Source organism: Hetaerina americana, unplaced genomic scaffold, assembly GCF_022747635.1.
Source record: "Hetaerina americana unplaced genomic scaffold, ioHetAmer1.1.p SCAF_2, whole genome shotgun sequence".
NCBI lineage: Eukaryota > Metazoa > Arthropoda > Insecta > Odonata > Calopterygidae > Hetaerina > Hetaerina americana.
The window spans coordinates 58,391,913-58,409,105 of NW_027286763.1; the positions used below are offsets into that span (position 1 = coordinate 58,391,913).

General features: G+C 39.1%; 2 protein-coding genes across 2 annotated transcripts; both read left to right on the plus strand.

Annotated features, from left to right (window-relative positions):
* Positions 1–2,221: 2,221 nt before the first annotated feature.
* Positions 2,222–4,778, plus strand: LOC139688110 (leucine-rich repeat neuronal protein 3-like). The gene is made up of 3 exons (XM_071585538.1): positions 2,222–2,847; positions 3,347–3,530; positions 4,338–4,778. The coding sequence occupies exons 1-3, from the start codon at positions 2,222–2,224 to the stop codon at positions 4,776–4,778; spliced, it is 1,251 nt and encodes a 416-aa protein (XP_071441639.1).
* Positions 4,779–9,519: 4,741 nt separating this feature from the next.
* LOC139687949 (uncharacterized) lies at positions 9,520–16,323 on the plus strand. Its single transcript, XM_071585317.1, has 2 exons — positions 9,520–9,664; positions 15,051–16,323. Exons 1-2 carry the CDS (start codon positions 9,648–9,650, stop codon positions 15,526–15,528), a joined length of 495 nt encoding a protein of 164 aa, XP_071441418.1. The 5' UTR covers positions 9,520–9,647; the 3' UTR covers positions 15,529–16,323.
* The last annotated feature ends 870 nt before the right edge of the window (positions 16,324–17,193 follow it).

Sequence of the window (17,193 nt, forward strand, 5' to 3'; positions counted from 1 at the left end):
TATACAACGCTGGTGTGACACTTAGCAATTAGAATTAAACTTAAAAAGTGCGTTGTGATGAAATTTTGGAAAAAGAACGATTCCCTCCCGAAAGCCTACCGCATCGGGAACACTGAAATGGAAATCGTAGACTCAATTAAATACCTAGGCGTTACCCTCACTCACGATCTCTCCTTGGTGAAACACATACGGGGAATGTCTGAACAAGCTAACTAAAAATTAGGATTTATTAGAAGAGTACTGGGCAAATGTGATGAAAAGGTCAAAGAGAAATATTATCTTTCGCTGGTTAGGCCTCTTTTAGAATATACTGCAAGTAAATGGGATCCTCACCTGGATTAATTGCCGAATTGGATCGCGTGCAGCGTAGAGGAGCTAGATTTGTACAACGTTGTTATGATAAACTTAGAAGCGTATCCAAAATATTAGAGGAGCTAGGCTGGGAATCACTCACGGAGCGAAGTTAAATTACAGTCTGAAGCTATTGCATAAATTTGAAGGACGTCTCTTTAGCAGTGATGTTGAAAATGGAATATTACCCCTATCGTACTACGGTAGGAAAGATCATGCTGGTAACATTAGAGAGATTAAGTGTAGAACAGATAGATATAGAATGTCGTTTTTTCCACGAACGACAAGGGATCATAATAACATTGTTCGACTACGGTAGGGTCATGTTCGGGTCAACATTAGTCTGGTGTGCCACACGCCCTAGCGATGGCTTACAGGGTACTAAAATAAATAAATAAAAAATCGTAAACGAGAAACAGAATTACGGAGGGCGTAATCTGAGGTATTCTACGCACTTCTATTTGAAAATTAGGACACCACTGTTAAAATATTTCACACCTGCACCGAAAGGAAACGATTTCAACAAAATGCATCATTATTTTTCACCAATCATCAATTTTTCATTAGATTACCTTAATTAAAAAACAGATATAAGGAATTCTGCCCGAATAAGCACATCAACTTGAAACCTCCGTTATGGAAATATGTAATCTTCCATCAAAAAAATGTTTTTCACTTTCATTTTCATTTTGTCTCATAAGTTTCCAATAGGTCTCACAGAAAAGAATCTAAGGTGACCATGCAAACTTTGAGAGCGCAGCATACTGAAACTTATTCGCTCCTATGACCGTCATCTTTTGAGAGGAACTTTATCAAGCACGGATGACTCAGTTCAAACGCAGTGTTATCAGCCTTCTTTACTCATCATATAGCCTCTCCCTCATTTCATATCAAGCTCAGAATCTTAAAAAGACTACGCCAGCACCATCTATGGCCCCGCAGATAAATTTAACCATGCACACTGAATGGGATACACGGGATGATTCTCACAATAATACGCAATGCAGTGGGAGAAGCGTGATAAAGAAGTAAGCAGCCAAATTTTGGGATATAAAAGGTATCTGTTCTTTGGTATTAAATATATTTCTAATAAGGCAAGGGTTTAATGTGAGGAGTTCGTCCCAGTTACATGTGATATCGAGATGTAGTATTCTTATAGCGGTGGTTGATTTTAATGCGAGCTTTTGTCAAGGTTTCACCGAAATCAGATTGAAAGGAATGGTAGTTCGAATTGAGACATTGTGTTAACTGAAAATTTCACACCGATTTGCATCTTACCATGTAATTTGACACTAAATGGCAAGAAAGTTGAAAGGTATTTTTTTATCTTAGTCAGCCTGGCAAGAGATAAATGTAATCTCGTACCTTTGGACCAAGATATTGATGGATGTTTCACCACAATATGGCAATACTGGCACAGTATATTCGATTTCTCTCCTCGTGAGCTCTTAAAGGGAAATTTCTGCTCATATTTACTCAATTCCCCCTCTCCCTACCTGATATTCAAATCAGTGATAACTCCTGGCTTCTCGTTATAGCTCAATCACCCTATTCCATATTTTTTTTATCGCTCCTCTCCGTTATACTCTCTTGTTGTTACTAATTGGGAACTACTTTTTTTTCCTGAGGAGTTGAAATTCACTTTTCAATCTGTGAGAGAAAAAGTAAAAAATGTTCTCGTTTTAGAAAATTAGGAAGGAATTTTAATAATCGGCTCCGATTGTAAATAAATGGAATACAAGTAATATCGATGGAATTTTTGATGCACTCCTCAGTTAAATTGCATTTAACTTAGATAAGACCCAAACCACTTCATAATTTCAGGAAGAAGATTAGCGAGCGCCATAGGTAAACAAAAGAGAACTTCAAAATGACGCGGTTGGATCGCCACGCGATCTGTGTGGGGCTACTCATCTTTTGCATATTGGCGGATTCGCAAAGTTACCGAACAAAGAAGGGGATATGTAAACGGTGCTCTTGTGAGAAATTGAACGCAGGGCCTAACCAGACATTGAGGCTCGACTGCTCTAGATTGGAGGCGAACGACGTGGAAGATCTCCTGGGATATGGCGAGGACGAAGGGCACGGAGGAGCTTGGACCCTACCGTACGAGGCATCCCAGGACTACAGGATCATCAAAATCATACTGGACGCCAACTCGATCAATCACCTCAGGCGACTTCCCCCTCTGAAAGAAGAATTTCCGAACGCCACGAGGGAAAGTGAAACTGGGTCGACTGTCAATGTGACTCCTGAATCTGTTAACTCCACGGGATTTGATATTCACGGGAACTCGACCGCATCTCCGTCCCCACCGAGTGATGATTTCACTATGCTCATAGAGGTTTCCTTCCGGGCGAACCACGTGAAGAGAATCGATCCGGGGGCCTTCGCCGCACTGTCAAATACGATATGTTCGATTGACTTGGCGAACAACGACCTGACGTATGACGCTCTTCCGGGCTCCGTCTTCGGCGGGGATTTCTCGAACCAGAGGTATGAATAGGGACGCTCATTAGATACATGCTTTTTTTCTATGCATTTATGTTTTGTAAATATGTTCAAATATCATTTCATACTATAATTACTTCGTTTTAACAAATACATTACCGATGCACGTCTTTTGGTGCGTTCGAAGAGGTTTTTTTTTGTAAATTTGCCCAAGTATCTAATCTTAATTACTTATCCCCAGCAAATACTTTTCCAGTGTATTTTAATGAACTCTGAATCAAAAGTCTCATTAGCCAAGCCCTTTTTTAAATATTTCAGTTTAGAGAGTAATTCCAATATCGCATACTATTAATACTGTTCAACGTGATCGCAACATTAGAATAATAATTATAAAGTACGTGAACATATACCTGTAACTTAATGGGGCACCGATTCAACATCTAAGCCACAGATAATTTTCCTTTCAATTTTTGGAGGCCATATCGGTAGAATGTACATGGTGAGACAGTAATATAGATCATTTCTATGAATATGACTTCCTTAGGTACGAGCCGCTTCCGAACTTAAAGAAGTTGAATCTTGCGCGGAACATGCTGCACTCGCTCGACGCGAAAATCTTCGAGCATATTTCGTTCACATTGGAGGAGTTGAACCTGCAGTGGAACTCACTGGGAAACTCCCTAGACACGGTAACTGAGGCCGCCCTTTCAACACTGACGAAACTGAAGGTGAGTATAATGTGACAAAACAGCTAGCATGTATCTTAAAATATCGCTTTATAGAGAGGAATAACATTACTGTTCTTCCCTGGGTTCGAAAAAATAGATTAAAACACAAACTGAATATTGAAGTTCCCCTTCCTCTCAAATACTATCGATTGATTTTTTTTACCGTGACACTTGATTAAAGGTCATAAATAGTTCTCTCAGAAAATATCTATTTCATTTTATTTATTGAAATATTTACTACCTACACGATCAAATATATGAAAAGTTTGAAGATAACTTTGAAGATAGCATTACACAAAAAAATGAATGCCATCGTATTAAGTAAATCAGAGCAGGTCAAATGATTGAGTATTTTACTTGCATAAAACTTTTCATGGGGCATAGACATCAAAGGAATATGTGAGTCAGTCTTATCAGAAATGGTTTTTTATTAGGTTGGAGAAAATGTTATGAAAGAGAAAAAGAAAGATGATGGATTACTTCGCTTATGTTGGTCACTATTAATATAATTTTGGTCATAAAATTTTCTCGATGAAGTTATTTAGCCAATGGAATGGTGTAGCATAAAGTTACTAACATTTTTTGGAAAAAGGCAGACTTTTGTTTTAAAAGACATGATATCAAACGCTTGTAGACGGTGTAAATTTAGCATGCCGATTAAATTACTTTCCCATGAACTTCTCATAGAAGTTGTAGTAATACAAGTTGTAATAGTAGGGTATAACTTGTAGTTATATTATTACTATTCATACATCCTCTCAGGGAATAAAAATAATCCTAAAAAGTATTAATTTTTCCCAATTGCAGACGCTCAACTTGGCTGATGTCGGGATTTCATCCTTCCCAGAAGGACTTGCGCATGCCCTCATCTCCTTGGAAAACCTACGGTTGGATGGAAATAAATTGGCCGTCGTTCCTACCTCCCTCTCCATGGCCTCCTCTTCCTTGCTGTATTTGAATCTGAACAGGAATCCAATCACGAAGATAAACGCCACATCTTTCGTAGAGTCCGTTCATGGGTCCGCGTGGAGCAAACTGGAGACGCTGGATATCAGTGCGATGCAGGAACTTACTTACGTCCTGAAGGGATCCTTCGAGAACTTAAAAGGGCTGAGAACACTGCGATGCGCATACAACCAGAAGTTGATGCACTTCGACGAAGAAGCCTTCAGGCTGATGGGTGATGATGAAATGGAGTGGGAGAGATGGAAGGGGTTTCAATTGAAAGAGGTGAATACTATTATGTAATAGAGCCCCATTATGTAATCTAGCCCTTGAATTATATGACGAGTCTGATATGTTACTCTTCAGAGAGTAGCTTTACGTGAAAAGGTAAAGTCAGTCAAGGTATTCAGCCTATTTAGGGAAGGTTTAGAACGGTTCTTACGACCATTGTCTTCCAAGTATTACGAGGGCCTCCTCTTGCTCGTCTCCTCCTACATTATCCCCTTCTTTATTTCTCCTTAAACTCTGTCTCCCTTCATGTTGTCTCAAAATCCAACTTTATTCTTTCCCCTACTCTTATAACCCAACATTTTCATTTTTATCCCAGCCTTCAGCATAAGACTAGCTTTCAATATTTCCTCCACCCACTTTTTCTGGCCTTTTCAGATTTTCCCCAATAACATGCCCTCTTCAACCAATATCTTAACAACTTCAGTGTTTGTACGCTTCTCTGCCCAACTTATTTTCTCCATTCTTGATTAGAGGCCAATGAATTCCTCGATGTTTTTCATACTATATGAAAATGGGGTGGCGCATGTTAAGAAAATTTACCATTGAAGAAATACGATGGGGATGTTTTGCAGGCCTTTATGAGTATATAGTAGAGGGATGAAGATAATAAGCGGGATAGGGAGGAAGTCAAATAAATTATTCCAGATGGTGTTGCAGGGGGTAAATTCGATGAAAGAAGGAATGGCGGATGGAACAATAATTGAGAATAGGTGACTTCAAACAGAAAATATTGGATAATCAGGAAAGAGTGAGCAAAAGGTTAGGTATTCTGATCTGTATGAGACGGGTAGAAAATTCAAGTATGAGAAGCTGATCATGTAAATCATGAAGGGGAAAAGCAGCGTTTAGAAAGCTTATGGAGCTGCGAAATAATTTCTCGGGACCGTTCGAAACATTACTTTATAAAAGAGAACCAATAATAATAAATTAGCTATCACTCAAATGGCATCGTTCATCAATTGATTGGCAATGACATAACATCAGCGTTATAACAGTGTTATCCACTAAGGGTTATTTTGTGAATGTCGATTAATAGAAATAACTGTAAATAATTATAATTATGATTTTTAGCTCCCTAATAGGTATGAATGAATTGTACCGATATATCCTGGTCTTTTAGACGGCACATTGAACATTATCTACAATCTTAGCTTCTCAAACATATCGTATCGAGCATTTTTTCCGACGCAATCAGCCGAAAATGTCACTCAATAAAATGTTCGTCATTAATGAATGCATTTCATGCAAAATAAAATTCTTATATTTTATTTTATATTTATTAATTTTTATAACACATGGTAGTAGAATAATCGGCAGAAGATTGCGAATATTATCAAGTTGTTTTGTTTACTAGTTTCTAGCTGTCTTTTCTCGCATCCCTCTACCACCCCACCACATAGGAAAGTAGCGCAATAAAACACCACCAGGATACGAGAGGAATGAAATTCCGTGGTCGTTTAGCGATCGTCTCAGATGCACATAAATGTAAAATCAAGTATATTGTTCTACCCAATCTCATCACTTTTCCCGCGTTATACATTGACTTCATATATTTCTTTGAAACGATAGTTGATACTTTCCGATCTATTACTTGTCAGACTCTGTTTATCTGTTAAGTGATGGGTTTACTGTGCTTTGAATGTTTAAATGCTTCCTTTGGGGCTGATATTTCACTCGCAGGATTAGTTCCAAATGTCTAACATGAAATTATTTTGGATAAATCGATGGATTGTAGGTGACAGGCGTCCATGGAAAAAGTATAACCCTGAGGTGATACCTCAAATTTGATTTTCCACCTACAAGGCAAGTATAGCCATTGACTGTTACTATGTCTATACATACTGTCTCAAGTTGAAAATATACGACTTATGCTATCAAAGAGATAGATAGAGGTCTTTATTTGGGCGCAATTGAGACCAAATGGTCCCTTCTTCCATTTAACCCATCGTCGTATACATATTATGTTAGGCATTCAATATAGAGAGACATAAATTCATTTAGCACAGATTTGCACATCGAAAAGAAAAATGTATGTATATATACACACACATACACACATACATAAACATACACACACATACACACATATACAGGTATACATGCACATACCTACATTTTTACATACATATCCACACACACATACATACACACATAAACATACATACATGCATGCATACACATACATAAATACATACATAATTACGCACATATACACCCTTACATACATACATATACATATATAAATGAAGAATACACCTACACATGCCCATTATGCCCAGAGAAGCCCATTATGAGCTAATTCTTAATCAAGGAGATTTATCAATGAGGTAATTATTAATCCTTTTTTTTCAAGGTAATTTTTTGTTTGATAAAAAGTTAATTAAGTTATGTTCGTGATATGTACCTACCTGTCTTTCCTGAATGTCTAATGATGAAATTACCCAAAAAACTTTGAGTGTAAATGCTCATGAAACGGAGGAAAATCGTTATGACACGTTAAGGTTTTAATGACTCAAGTCATAGAAAGGATCGATAAGATTACTGATAACTTTTGCAAACGGCGGTAATGATTTTAAATCACTACTTTCAATAAAACCTAACGCATTAATCGCAGCAAAAATTCAATTGTTTAATGCACGAGAATTGTCATTGATCTATGCAGAAAAAAATGTGAAAGTTGTACTGTCAAAGAAAATTGTTCCAGATTCCTACTTTACTGATTTAAAAATATATCCGATCCCAATATTATAACTTTCGCGAAATTGAGTCGCAATATAACTTAAGTCTTCGTAAGGCTTGGTTGAAAGCAAATATTTGGCCCACTACTTATACTCTTTTTCTCTCTAATTTCGCATAACGATTCTCTCATTCGACCTTAACTACCTGTCGCATTGATCTAATAATAGTTTTCGATACTTTCGAATTATAATGTAAGAGGAAGTTGCATTCAAAATATCACAAGACATTTGACTAATTTACAAGGACAAAGTCACCAAAAACGAGAGGAGTGGATTGTATGAGTTAAAGTGTTCAGAATGTAACTCGAAGTATATTGGGCGAACAGGATGGAAATTTAAAGAAAGAAATAAAGAACACCAAACATGTGTAAAAATAAGAACATTACATCCCTCTTTGCAAAGCACCTCATCGAAAGTGACCACAAAAGTGACTTTGTGACTAATATTATTCATTTTGAAAATAAAGGTCAAAGGCTCGATGCTTTGGATCAGTTGGAAATTTTGAAATGCATCCGTTGCAAAGATAAACTTGCCAACGACATTTTGTATCCCTCCCACTCCTAGACCTACCACTCTTCCAAGTCAACGATTGACACCGAAAGATGTAATTCTTCTTTTTCTTCCCAGCTACATTGTAACCTTTTCACCCCTCCACCCTCCCACCCTTTCTGACCAATCCCCCCTCGCTTGATCAGAAGGTATACATACCAAGTTTGTTTTTATGAGGACCACCTGATAATGACGTACAACGTCGAAATCTGGGTCGTGCTTTTTCAATAAAGTGTGTGGAATTACAAAGTCAATTATTTCATTTCATTTCAATATCACAAAGACAGCTCTATTAATGCTAAAGGGTATGAAAAAAATAGCTCAAAATTTGTATCGACATTTTTTCGCGATATTTGTAAGCTAACTTATAGTTTTTAATTATACTGACGGTTGATATAATGTTACTAATTTTATTATGTACCAGTTTTACTCTATTTAATTGGCATTGTGGGAAAGAATGACTATGCAGAGGAAGTAAAAAAATCCTTAATGATTCCCTCGTATTTGTTATTTAATATCTCTATAGGAATGTAATTTTTGAGAGCATGATAAATAATTTAAACTCAAGGACTTTAAAATAAGTTCAACAGATTCAGGCTTGAGGTCGTGGAAGTTCATCATAATGAAATAAGGACAATTTGCACTTTTCCACAGTTTATTTAACGTACGACGCGTTTCAACTCACAGAGTCATCATCAGGTACAAGACAAACTAAATAGTAAGGAGACCTTATTTATATGTACAGAAGATGTGGTTGGGGAGGGAGAGTCGTGTAGGGGAGAGGAGGAGGGGGGGGGGAGGAGAGGCGGAGAGGTTATAAAGAGCGAAAAATGGGGGGTTAATGACAGGAAAAACCGCAAAGTGGGGGACAAGGGGCTGGAGTATCGGGAGCGGGTTGTTGTATAGCAGGGGGTTAAAGGCTTAAGGACATAGGGAAGGAATTATCAGTAGGAGATAGTGGGGGGGGGGGAAGATGGGTTAAACAGGTAACTTTCTGGGAAGCAGAGCCCACTAAACTTTAAATAGCTGTCAATTTGTGATATTAATTATTACACGAAATAATTCCCCCAAAATTATTAATGCTCCTGATTGATGAATTCGGTCGGTGTTTTCGAGACTTGCGGCAGAAGTTCAGGAGTTTTACGTAACAGTTTCGACTTATCTCCTCAAAAAGGATCAGAAAATAAAAGGAAAAATCCAAAAGCTTACGACAGTAAATAAGTTCATTATTTTCGCTCGTTTCCCTAACTCATATGCGCATCCGGCTCTTGATTAATAATGTTTGAATTTCAATCGACGAGGTGAGTTTTGGTGATGCTTGTAAACTCCTCGATCTCTCAACGAATAAACATCAGAAACAGATTATTCTAAGGACATTATATTCCTTCGGTTTATGTGCTTTAATAGAGTCTGAACGTGTCTGTATCGTTAGTTGGAGCTACAAGCGAATGGACTTCAGTGGCTATCACCAAATACAGCCCCATGGAATGAACTGGATTCAGCCGATCTTCAGGGGAACCCTTGGTACTGTGACTGCTCTCTTAAACCTCTAGCCAATTCCATCAGAGTGTTCATCAGAACGAAGGCGCCCAACATGTCAACTGGTCTTCTGTAAGTGGTTAAACTAATCTCATAAATTTTAACCGAATTGGTATTTACTTATTTATCCCAATTATCGGTTAAGAGTATTTACCGATAATTCTGAGTTGATATTATAAATTATTCCGGTTCTTGTTAAGCATTTGGGTTATCCATTGAAAAATTTTGTTCTCTATAATTTCTGAAACTTCTCATTTTGATACCAAAATGCATTGCATTGACGGTCATGAATACCCCTGAATTTGGTGTGAACGGTGAGCTTTTCAAACTTACGATTGATGCGTAGAAAAATATGTTAAATACACAAGAGGAAAGGACAGTGGTTTAGAATTCATACAACATCATTGTCTATTTCTCCATTGGTGGGTGAAACAGTCCCCTGACGCCATCTCTTGGCTAAAGAATCGGGGCGCTTGGCGACATATTAGACCCACGGATCTCAGGGTAAATTACGTTTCCTCGATAGCTCAAGTGGTTAAGAGCATCCGCCCGGCAAGTGGAAAGATCCGAGGTTCGAGTCCCGGTCAAGGAAATATTTTTACTCTTGTGATCCGTTCGATTCCGCCTTCCCCACCTTTATTGTGTTCATCCTTTATATGTGTTCCTATCCCTTTTCCTTATATCTGTTTCTGTATATATTAGTATTTATTCGCCGTTTGGCGGTATTTCGTGTTTGAATATATATATATATATATATATATATATATATATATATATATATATATATATATATATATATATATAAATATTCCCTCCTCGGACTACAACCTTGACGTGGTGGAAGGGCTTGTGCGTTCCGATAACCCCTAGAGCTGTGCTGGCGGGAGTAATGATAATTGCTCCTGGTATAGTCACCCATGCAGATAGGTCGAAGGTTAGGAGCCAGACGAAAGGTACTCCACGCAGCGTCTGTTCCTCAGTGAGGCGGCTGCAATGGCGTCTGACCCCAGCGGGGCGGCCAGTAAGTGATGGTGTCACGTTAAAAACACTATTGAGGAAGGCAACGGGAGCCCACCTGAATTATCATTCCCAAGAAAAATATGATGGACAATACAGAGATTTTGAGTCCTGGCAACCACGGGGCTCGGCCCAATCGGCCGTGTGTCGTGCCCGGCAGCGGGGGAGGCAAGGCTTCCGCGGTCGTCATCCCACGAAACCCATGCAAGGGAAAATCGGCAGCAACAGGACAGAATACGCAGGAGAAGAAGACCACATTAGTTAGAATAGGAACGTGGAATGTTAGGACAATGATGAGGGCAGGGAAATTGGAGAATGTTAAGCGAGAGATGGAAAGGGGACATATCGATATATTAGGTCTATGCGAGGTGAGATGGAAAGATAGTGGGTATTACTGGAGTGATAAGTATAGAATAATATACAGCGGCGGGGACCAGAGCCAACGAGGGATTGCCATAGTATTAAATGAAGAGGTAGGAAGAGGCGTAGTCAACATTGAGTAGGTAACGGATAGAATACTACTAGTAGAGATAAAAGCAGAACCGACGAACTTGGTTATTATTCATGTATACATGCCACCGAGCAACCATAAGGAAGAAAAGGTCGATAGGATATACGATCAGTTAGAGGACATAATCGCGTGCGTTCCTGCAGGGAAACATTTGATAGTGATGGGAGATTGGAATGCGACGGTAGGCGAAGGAAGAGATGGTGACGAGGTGGGCGACTACGGTTTAGGCACGAGGAATGACCGCGGGGAGAAAGCAGTTGAGTTCTGCAGGAGACAGGGGTTAGTCATCACCAACACTTGGTTTAGACACCACAAAAGACTCAGGTATACATGGAAAATGCCAGGTGACTGAGAAAGATATCAGCTAGATTATATCCTGGTTAGACACAGGTTTAGGAACAGTGTGATAAATTCGCACAGCTTCCCGGGAGCGGATGCGGACTCTGACCACAATTTAGTGTTATGAAATGTAGCCTCCGTTTCAAAAAGATAAGGCAGGGGCGGCGGATTAGAGAATGGAATGTAGAAGCATTAAATTGATTGACAAGGAAGGAGTACCAGCAGGCTGTAGAGAAAATCATGGAGGATGATAAAGAGCTGAGAACTATCGAAGAAAAATGGGAATGCATCAAGAGAGGGTTATCGAAAGCTGCAAAAGACACTATTGAAGCCGTTAACGCGAAAAGGACTAGGAAACCATAAATCACGGATGAGATAATTACAAAGATGGATGAGCGGCGAAAATGGAAGAATGTAAATACAGAGTTAGGCAAAATGAAGTACAAAGAATTAAACAATAAATTGAGGCGGGCAACAAATAAAGTAAAAGAAGCATGGTGTAAGACGCAGTGCGAGGATATGGAAAGTCTGCAGAGGAAGGGTGAAATCGGTGCGCTGTACAGCAAAGTTAAATCTTTATGGGGAAATAAGAAAGGGAGGTCAACGATAGCAGTTAGAAATAAGGCGGGTAAGGTAATAGTTGACGCAGGAAAGATCCAATAGAGACGGAAGGAATATATAGAAGAACTGTATAGTAAAGAGCTTAGACCAACAAAGTTAGACATAGAAAAGGAACATGGCGTAGAGGAAGATAGCTTAGGTCCAGGCATAATAGACAATGAGATAGAAGGGGTATTAAGGGAGATGAAACTAAATAAGGCCGTGGGGGTGGATAACATTCCCGCGGAACTTTTAAAATGCTTAGGAAAATGTGGGAGGAAGAGGCTATATGGGCTCATTCGTAGTATCTATGAGGAAGGAATCTGGCCGGAAGACTTTGTGAGATCAGTTTTAGTTCCTATTCCGAAAAAGGTAAAGGCTCCATCATGTGAGGACTTCAGAGCAATAAGTTTCATTTCTCTCCCAGGTAAAGTTTTCTTAGGGTCATTAACGAAAGGATGGAGAGCAGGGCAAATGATTAGATTGGGGATGATCAGTTTGGGTCCTGGAAGGGAAGAGGCACGGGTGACTCCATTGCAGTAATGAGATCACTAATCGAGAGGAATATAAAATACATTCAGGACGTATTTGCCCGCTTCGTAGATTTCGAAAAAGCTTTTGATAGAGTGAGTTGGAAAAAATAATGAGTATATTGCAGAAAATAGGAATAGATTGGAGGGAAAGGAGGCTAATCCGCAACCTGTACATGTCTCAGACTGCTCAGGTGCGAGTGGGGAACGAGGAGTCCAGTTGGGTACTATTAGGAAGAGGTGTAAGGCAGGGTTGCCCAATACCACCGTTGCTGTTCAACCGGTATGCAGAGGAAATGATAAAAGAGGCATGGGAAGAACTGGAGGTAGGAATGAAAGTGGGCGGGGAATTCGTAAAATCAGTTAGGTTTGCTGATGACCAAGCTTTAGTTTGTCAGTCAGCCAAGGGGCTGCAAGCATTGCTTAGTGAATTGGAAATTCAGTGCTACAGGTATGGGATGAGAATCAATATTAATAAAACAAAGGTTATGCGATTTTCTAGAAAGAAAAAGGCTAAGCTCAACATTAAAATAGGAGGGTAAAAACTAGAGCAGGTAGAACAGTTTACGTATCTCGGTAGTGTTTTGGACCAACACGGTCAAAGTAGTAGTGACGTAAGGAGAAGAATTGCGCTCGGCAAAGAGGCTTTCACAAGGAGGAGGGAGTTGATGACGGGGAGGTGAGTAAGGATATTAAGAAAAGACTCGTTAAAACTTTGATATGGAGCGTAGCTATATACGGCGCGGAAACGTGGTCATTGAAGCAGGAGGATAGACGTAGACTGGAGGCTTTTGAAATGTGGGTGTGGAGAAGAATGGAGAAGGTGAAATGGACAGAGAAGAAAAGAAACGAGGAAGTACTTGGTATGGTGGGCGAAGAGAGGGGTTTGCTGGGAGAAATCCTATGGAGGCAGGAAAAGTAATTGAAGGGGGTATTAACCGGCGGCGGGATGTTGAAGACTGTAATAGAGGGGAGAATTTTAGGCAAGCGAGGAAAGGGAAGAAACAGGATAGGGATGTTGGACGGGATGAAGGGAGGAAGAAAGTACTCAGAGCTGAAGAGGGACCTGATGTAGAGTAGGATGTTGTGTTTTGCTAGGGGCCACAAATTATTTAATTAGTAATTACGTCCATCCAAAAACCTACCTTAACCGGTATATTACCTAATAATGATAATAATATATATATATATATAAATATATATATATATATATATATATATATATATATATATATATATATATATATATATATATATATATAACACTTTTTGAAAGTCTCACGGACGTGAATAATAATGTATAACACTTAGCACTAGTGGACACAGACAAAAACACAGAAACACACAAAAAAGAGACTCACTATTTTTAGAATTTTCCGTGGTCGTTGCCACCTTTATCAAGGAAGAGAGGGACAGAACTCTGTCAGAGTTCACGAAACAGACGACCACCGAAAATTCGAAAAATAGTGAGTCTCTTTTTTGTGTGTTTCTGTGTTTTTGTCTGTGTCCACTAGTGCTAAGTGTTATATATATATATATATATATATATATATATATATATAAAGTGATTTTTTATAATTTTGGACTTGCCATTTCTCTCAACCCCAGAAAAATGTACACTTTGGAATGTATTCTGTTGACGTTCCCCTAAATCCTAAATAGTTTTGGGAAATCCTAAATAGTTCTGATGTGGTGATGTAAAAGTGGAAACCTGATGTCGGTGAATTTAAATAATAAACCTATGAATCATCTCTTAAGGTACGAAAAGTGAAGAGTCAGGCGTGATGTTGTGGAAATAAAGTTTTAATTGTGGAAAATTGCAACAAAGTTTTATTATCTCTTAATGTGATCAACGAGACGATGTATTTCGACGTATTTTTGGTATGATTTAATTGAAAAGGCGTTAGGCTTTTCAACTTTACTATGGCTTTGAAATTGCACTGTATCAAACGTTACATCCTTATCTTAATGGGAAGAAGTTGATTGCTCTTGTTTAACAGTTTTCTTGTCAGGATTACCCATTTCCTTCCTGTATGATGTTTCTGAAGACAGGGGAGTATTCAAGGGGGAAAAGGTTTTTAAATTATTTTTGCTCACATATAAAAATGTCCCATGCTCTTTGCTGGATATATCACTGCGTCAAAGATCACCTCCTCGTAATCTTCAGGGGAACTTAGATATTTTTCGCCAAAATGTCAGATATTTTTACGCCAAAAGAGAGAAAATCGCTCTGTGGACGAAAAATACAATGCCGCTGTACTTTGTTATTAAATGGGTCATTGGGTCTCATTGTAAAACTGGGAAGAACACAGAATGAAGTTTTGGAAGTAGTAAATTTGTCTCACATATAGTAAGCCCATTTGTTTGAATAAATCCACACGCAGAATGTTTAATATGTTTTTAAAAACGTGTTTCGATTGTGATTTCCATGTAAATTGGTGACCTCATCCCGAATTTGCAGGTGTTCCTTCCCAGACTATCTCAAAGGCATCAACATCCTCACGACATACCCGGATGATTTCGATGCGAGCCTCAATAACGGCACCGCTTTGGAAGATGACGATGGATGGACGGGGAACCCTCACCATCCCCGGCGCCGCCTCTGGAGCGACTGCGATAAGATGCCCTCGAAGATGCTCATGAGTTCCCATGGCGGACTGGCCTCGGCCCTCGGGGCCGTCGCTGTCACCGTACTCGTCTCCCTCCTCATCGTGGCCGTACTCATCTACGTGGTGAGGAAGTCCGTCCGACTGGAGAGCTTGAACCTACCGGGGCAGGTCCGCTACGTGAGGGGCCCGCCCTCCAAAGACGAGGACGAGCACGTCATCATGGACATGAGATGGGCGACGGTATCCAAGGAGGGCAGCGGCCCCGGGAAGGCCGCGGTCATCCTGAACAGCAGGGCCCTCAGCACCGAGTACACGCGGCCCAAGAGCTAACAGCCGCCCCCGCTGAAGCGCGCTACCTCCGTCTCCGGACATGTGAATGAGGAGTGGTACCCTCTCCACGCACCAATAAACCTAAAGATAGGGGTTCGGAAGATTTTGCTACGTGTAGAAATGGGAGGTCGTTCAAATTTGCAGCGAAATATGCCGGATCTCCACCCGGAATTGGGATACTGATGATTTACATACACATGTGTTTTTGTTGAACGGAATCGCAGAGTATTACCCGGTGACAGCCTCGGAAGATTGAATATCGGACTATTTCACGTTAATTCTTGTGGCGAGTGTGAAACGGCCTATAGTGGTCAAATATGAACCGCATGAATAAAACGGCGGATGGGAAAGTGTGTAACCTACCTTACACTTTGGACAAAACATATATTTGCCCCAACAAGAGTTCCACTCCATAAATCTGGGCGTTCTACTACCATTCAGGGCAATATATGAACTCATATAATTGGTAATTTACGAAGACTAAGAACAGACTGAGTTTCAATGTGGAAATTCTTACTCTATGATTGCATATTTAAAAGACAAAAGCCATATTTTAATGTGATGATTAACATTTACGTATTTTTTCTGATCTTAATCAGGATTGTTAAAAATAATAGTTTGTATTAAAATTTAAAACAGACTTTTATTGCTTAAATGACGACATAAAGAAAAATATAAATTATTTTTTAAGTAAAGTAACTGTATTAATGTTTTTGAGGCGTACACGTCTCTACAATTTTATATGAAGCTTGTTCACAGTTCTAACTCTTGGTATAGTTCATTTAATTTTCATTAGATGGGAGGCTGTAAAATAAAACTAATGATATGAAAATAATGGTTGTTAATTCATATCGAAGAAAATATTGAAAAAGTTTCAACAAACCTTCCCTCCTATGTATACTAGCATAGCGTATCGCCAGTTATCAAAGTAAATGAGCAGAGGTTACGGTTTTGGGAAATAATGTGCTAGTGAAAGTATATGTTCTGTTCTAATAGCGATGGAAATTAGTTTTCACACACCCATATGGACCACTAAAATGGTCATAGGCATGGGCTCTTTCCTAAACTTCAAAGTTCAAATCCATGCATAATGCAGGGAATCGTTTGCATCCGAATTTTGGTAGAGTTGACAATAGGGGAGAGGAGAAGAAGGTAAAAGAAGACCTTAAAAAAAGTGAATCTCAATCAATAACTTTGAAAATATTTATTTTATTGACCAACTTCAGTTATATCTAGCCCATATTGATGTTCACTCTGTGTGCGTTTCATGTGTTGTATAAAATCTATTTCCCCAAACATGGACTACAACCTTGGCATGGGGAGACTCTACCAGAAGCAATGATAAATATCATTGCTCCTGGTAGAGTCATAAGAATTTTGGTAAAAATGTATTTATTTTTTAACAATCTCCTTTCAGCTCTATACCTTTTTCCCAACGATGCTCAATAAGTTCGATACCGTTTTTATAATTGGAACTGTCTTGCTCCTCAAAATAGCCATAAACTGCCGACATCATTTCTTCACGGTTGGAAAATCTTTGACCACCGAGTCATTTTTTCAAGTTTGCGAACAGAAAATAATCCTGAGGGGGCTAAATCTGGCGAATAGGGTGCATGAAGTAGCCATTCAAATTTAAATTTACGAATTGTGGCCATTACAATGGCG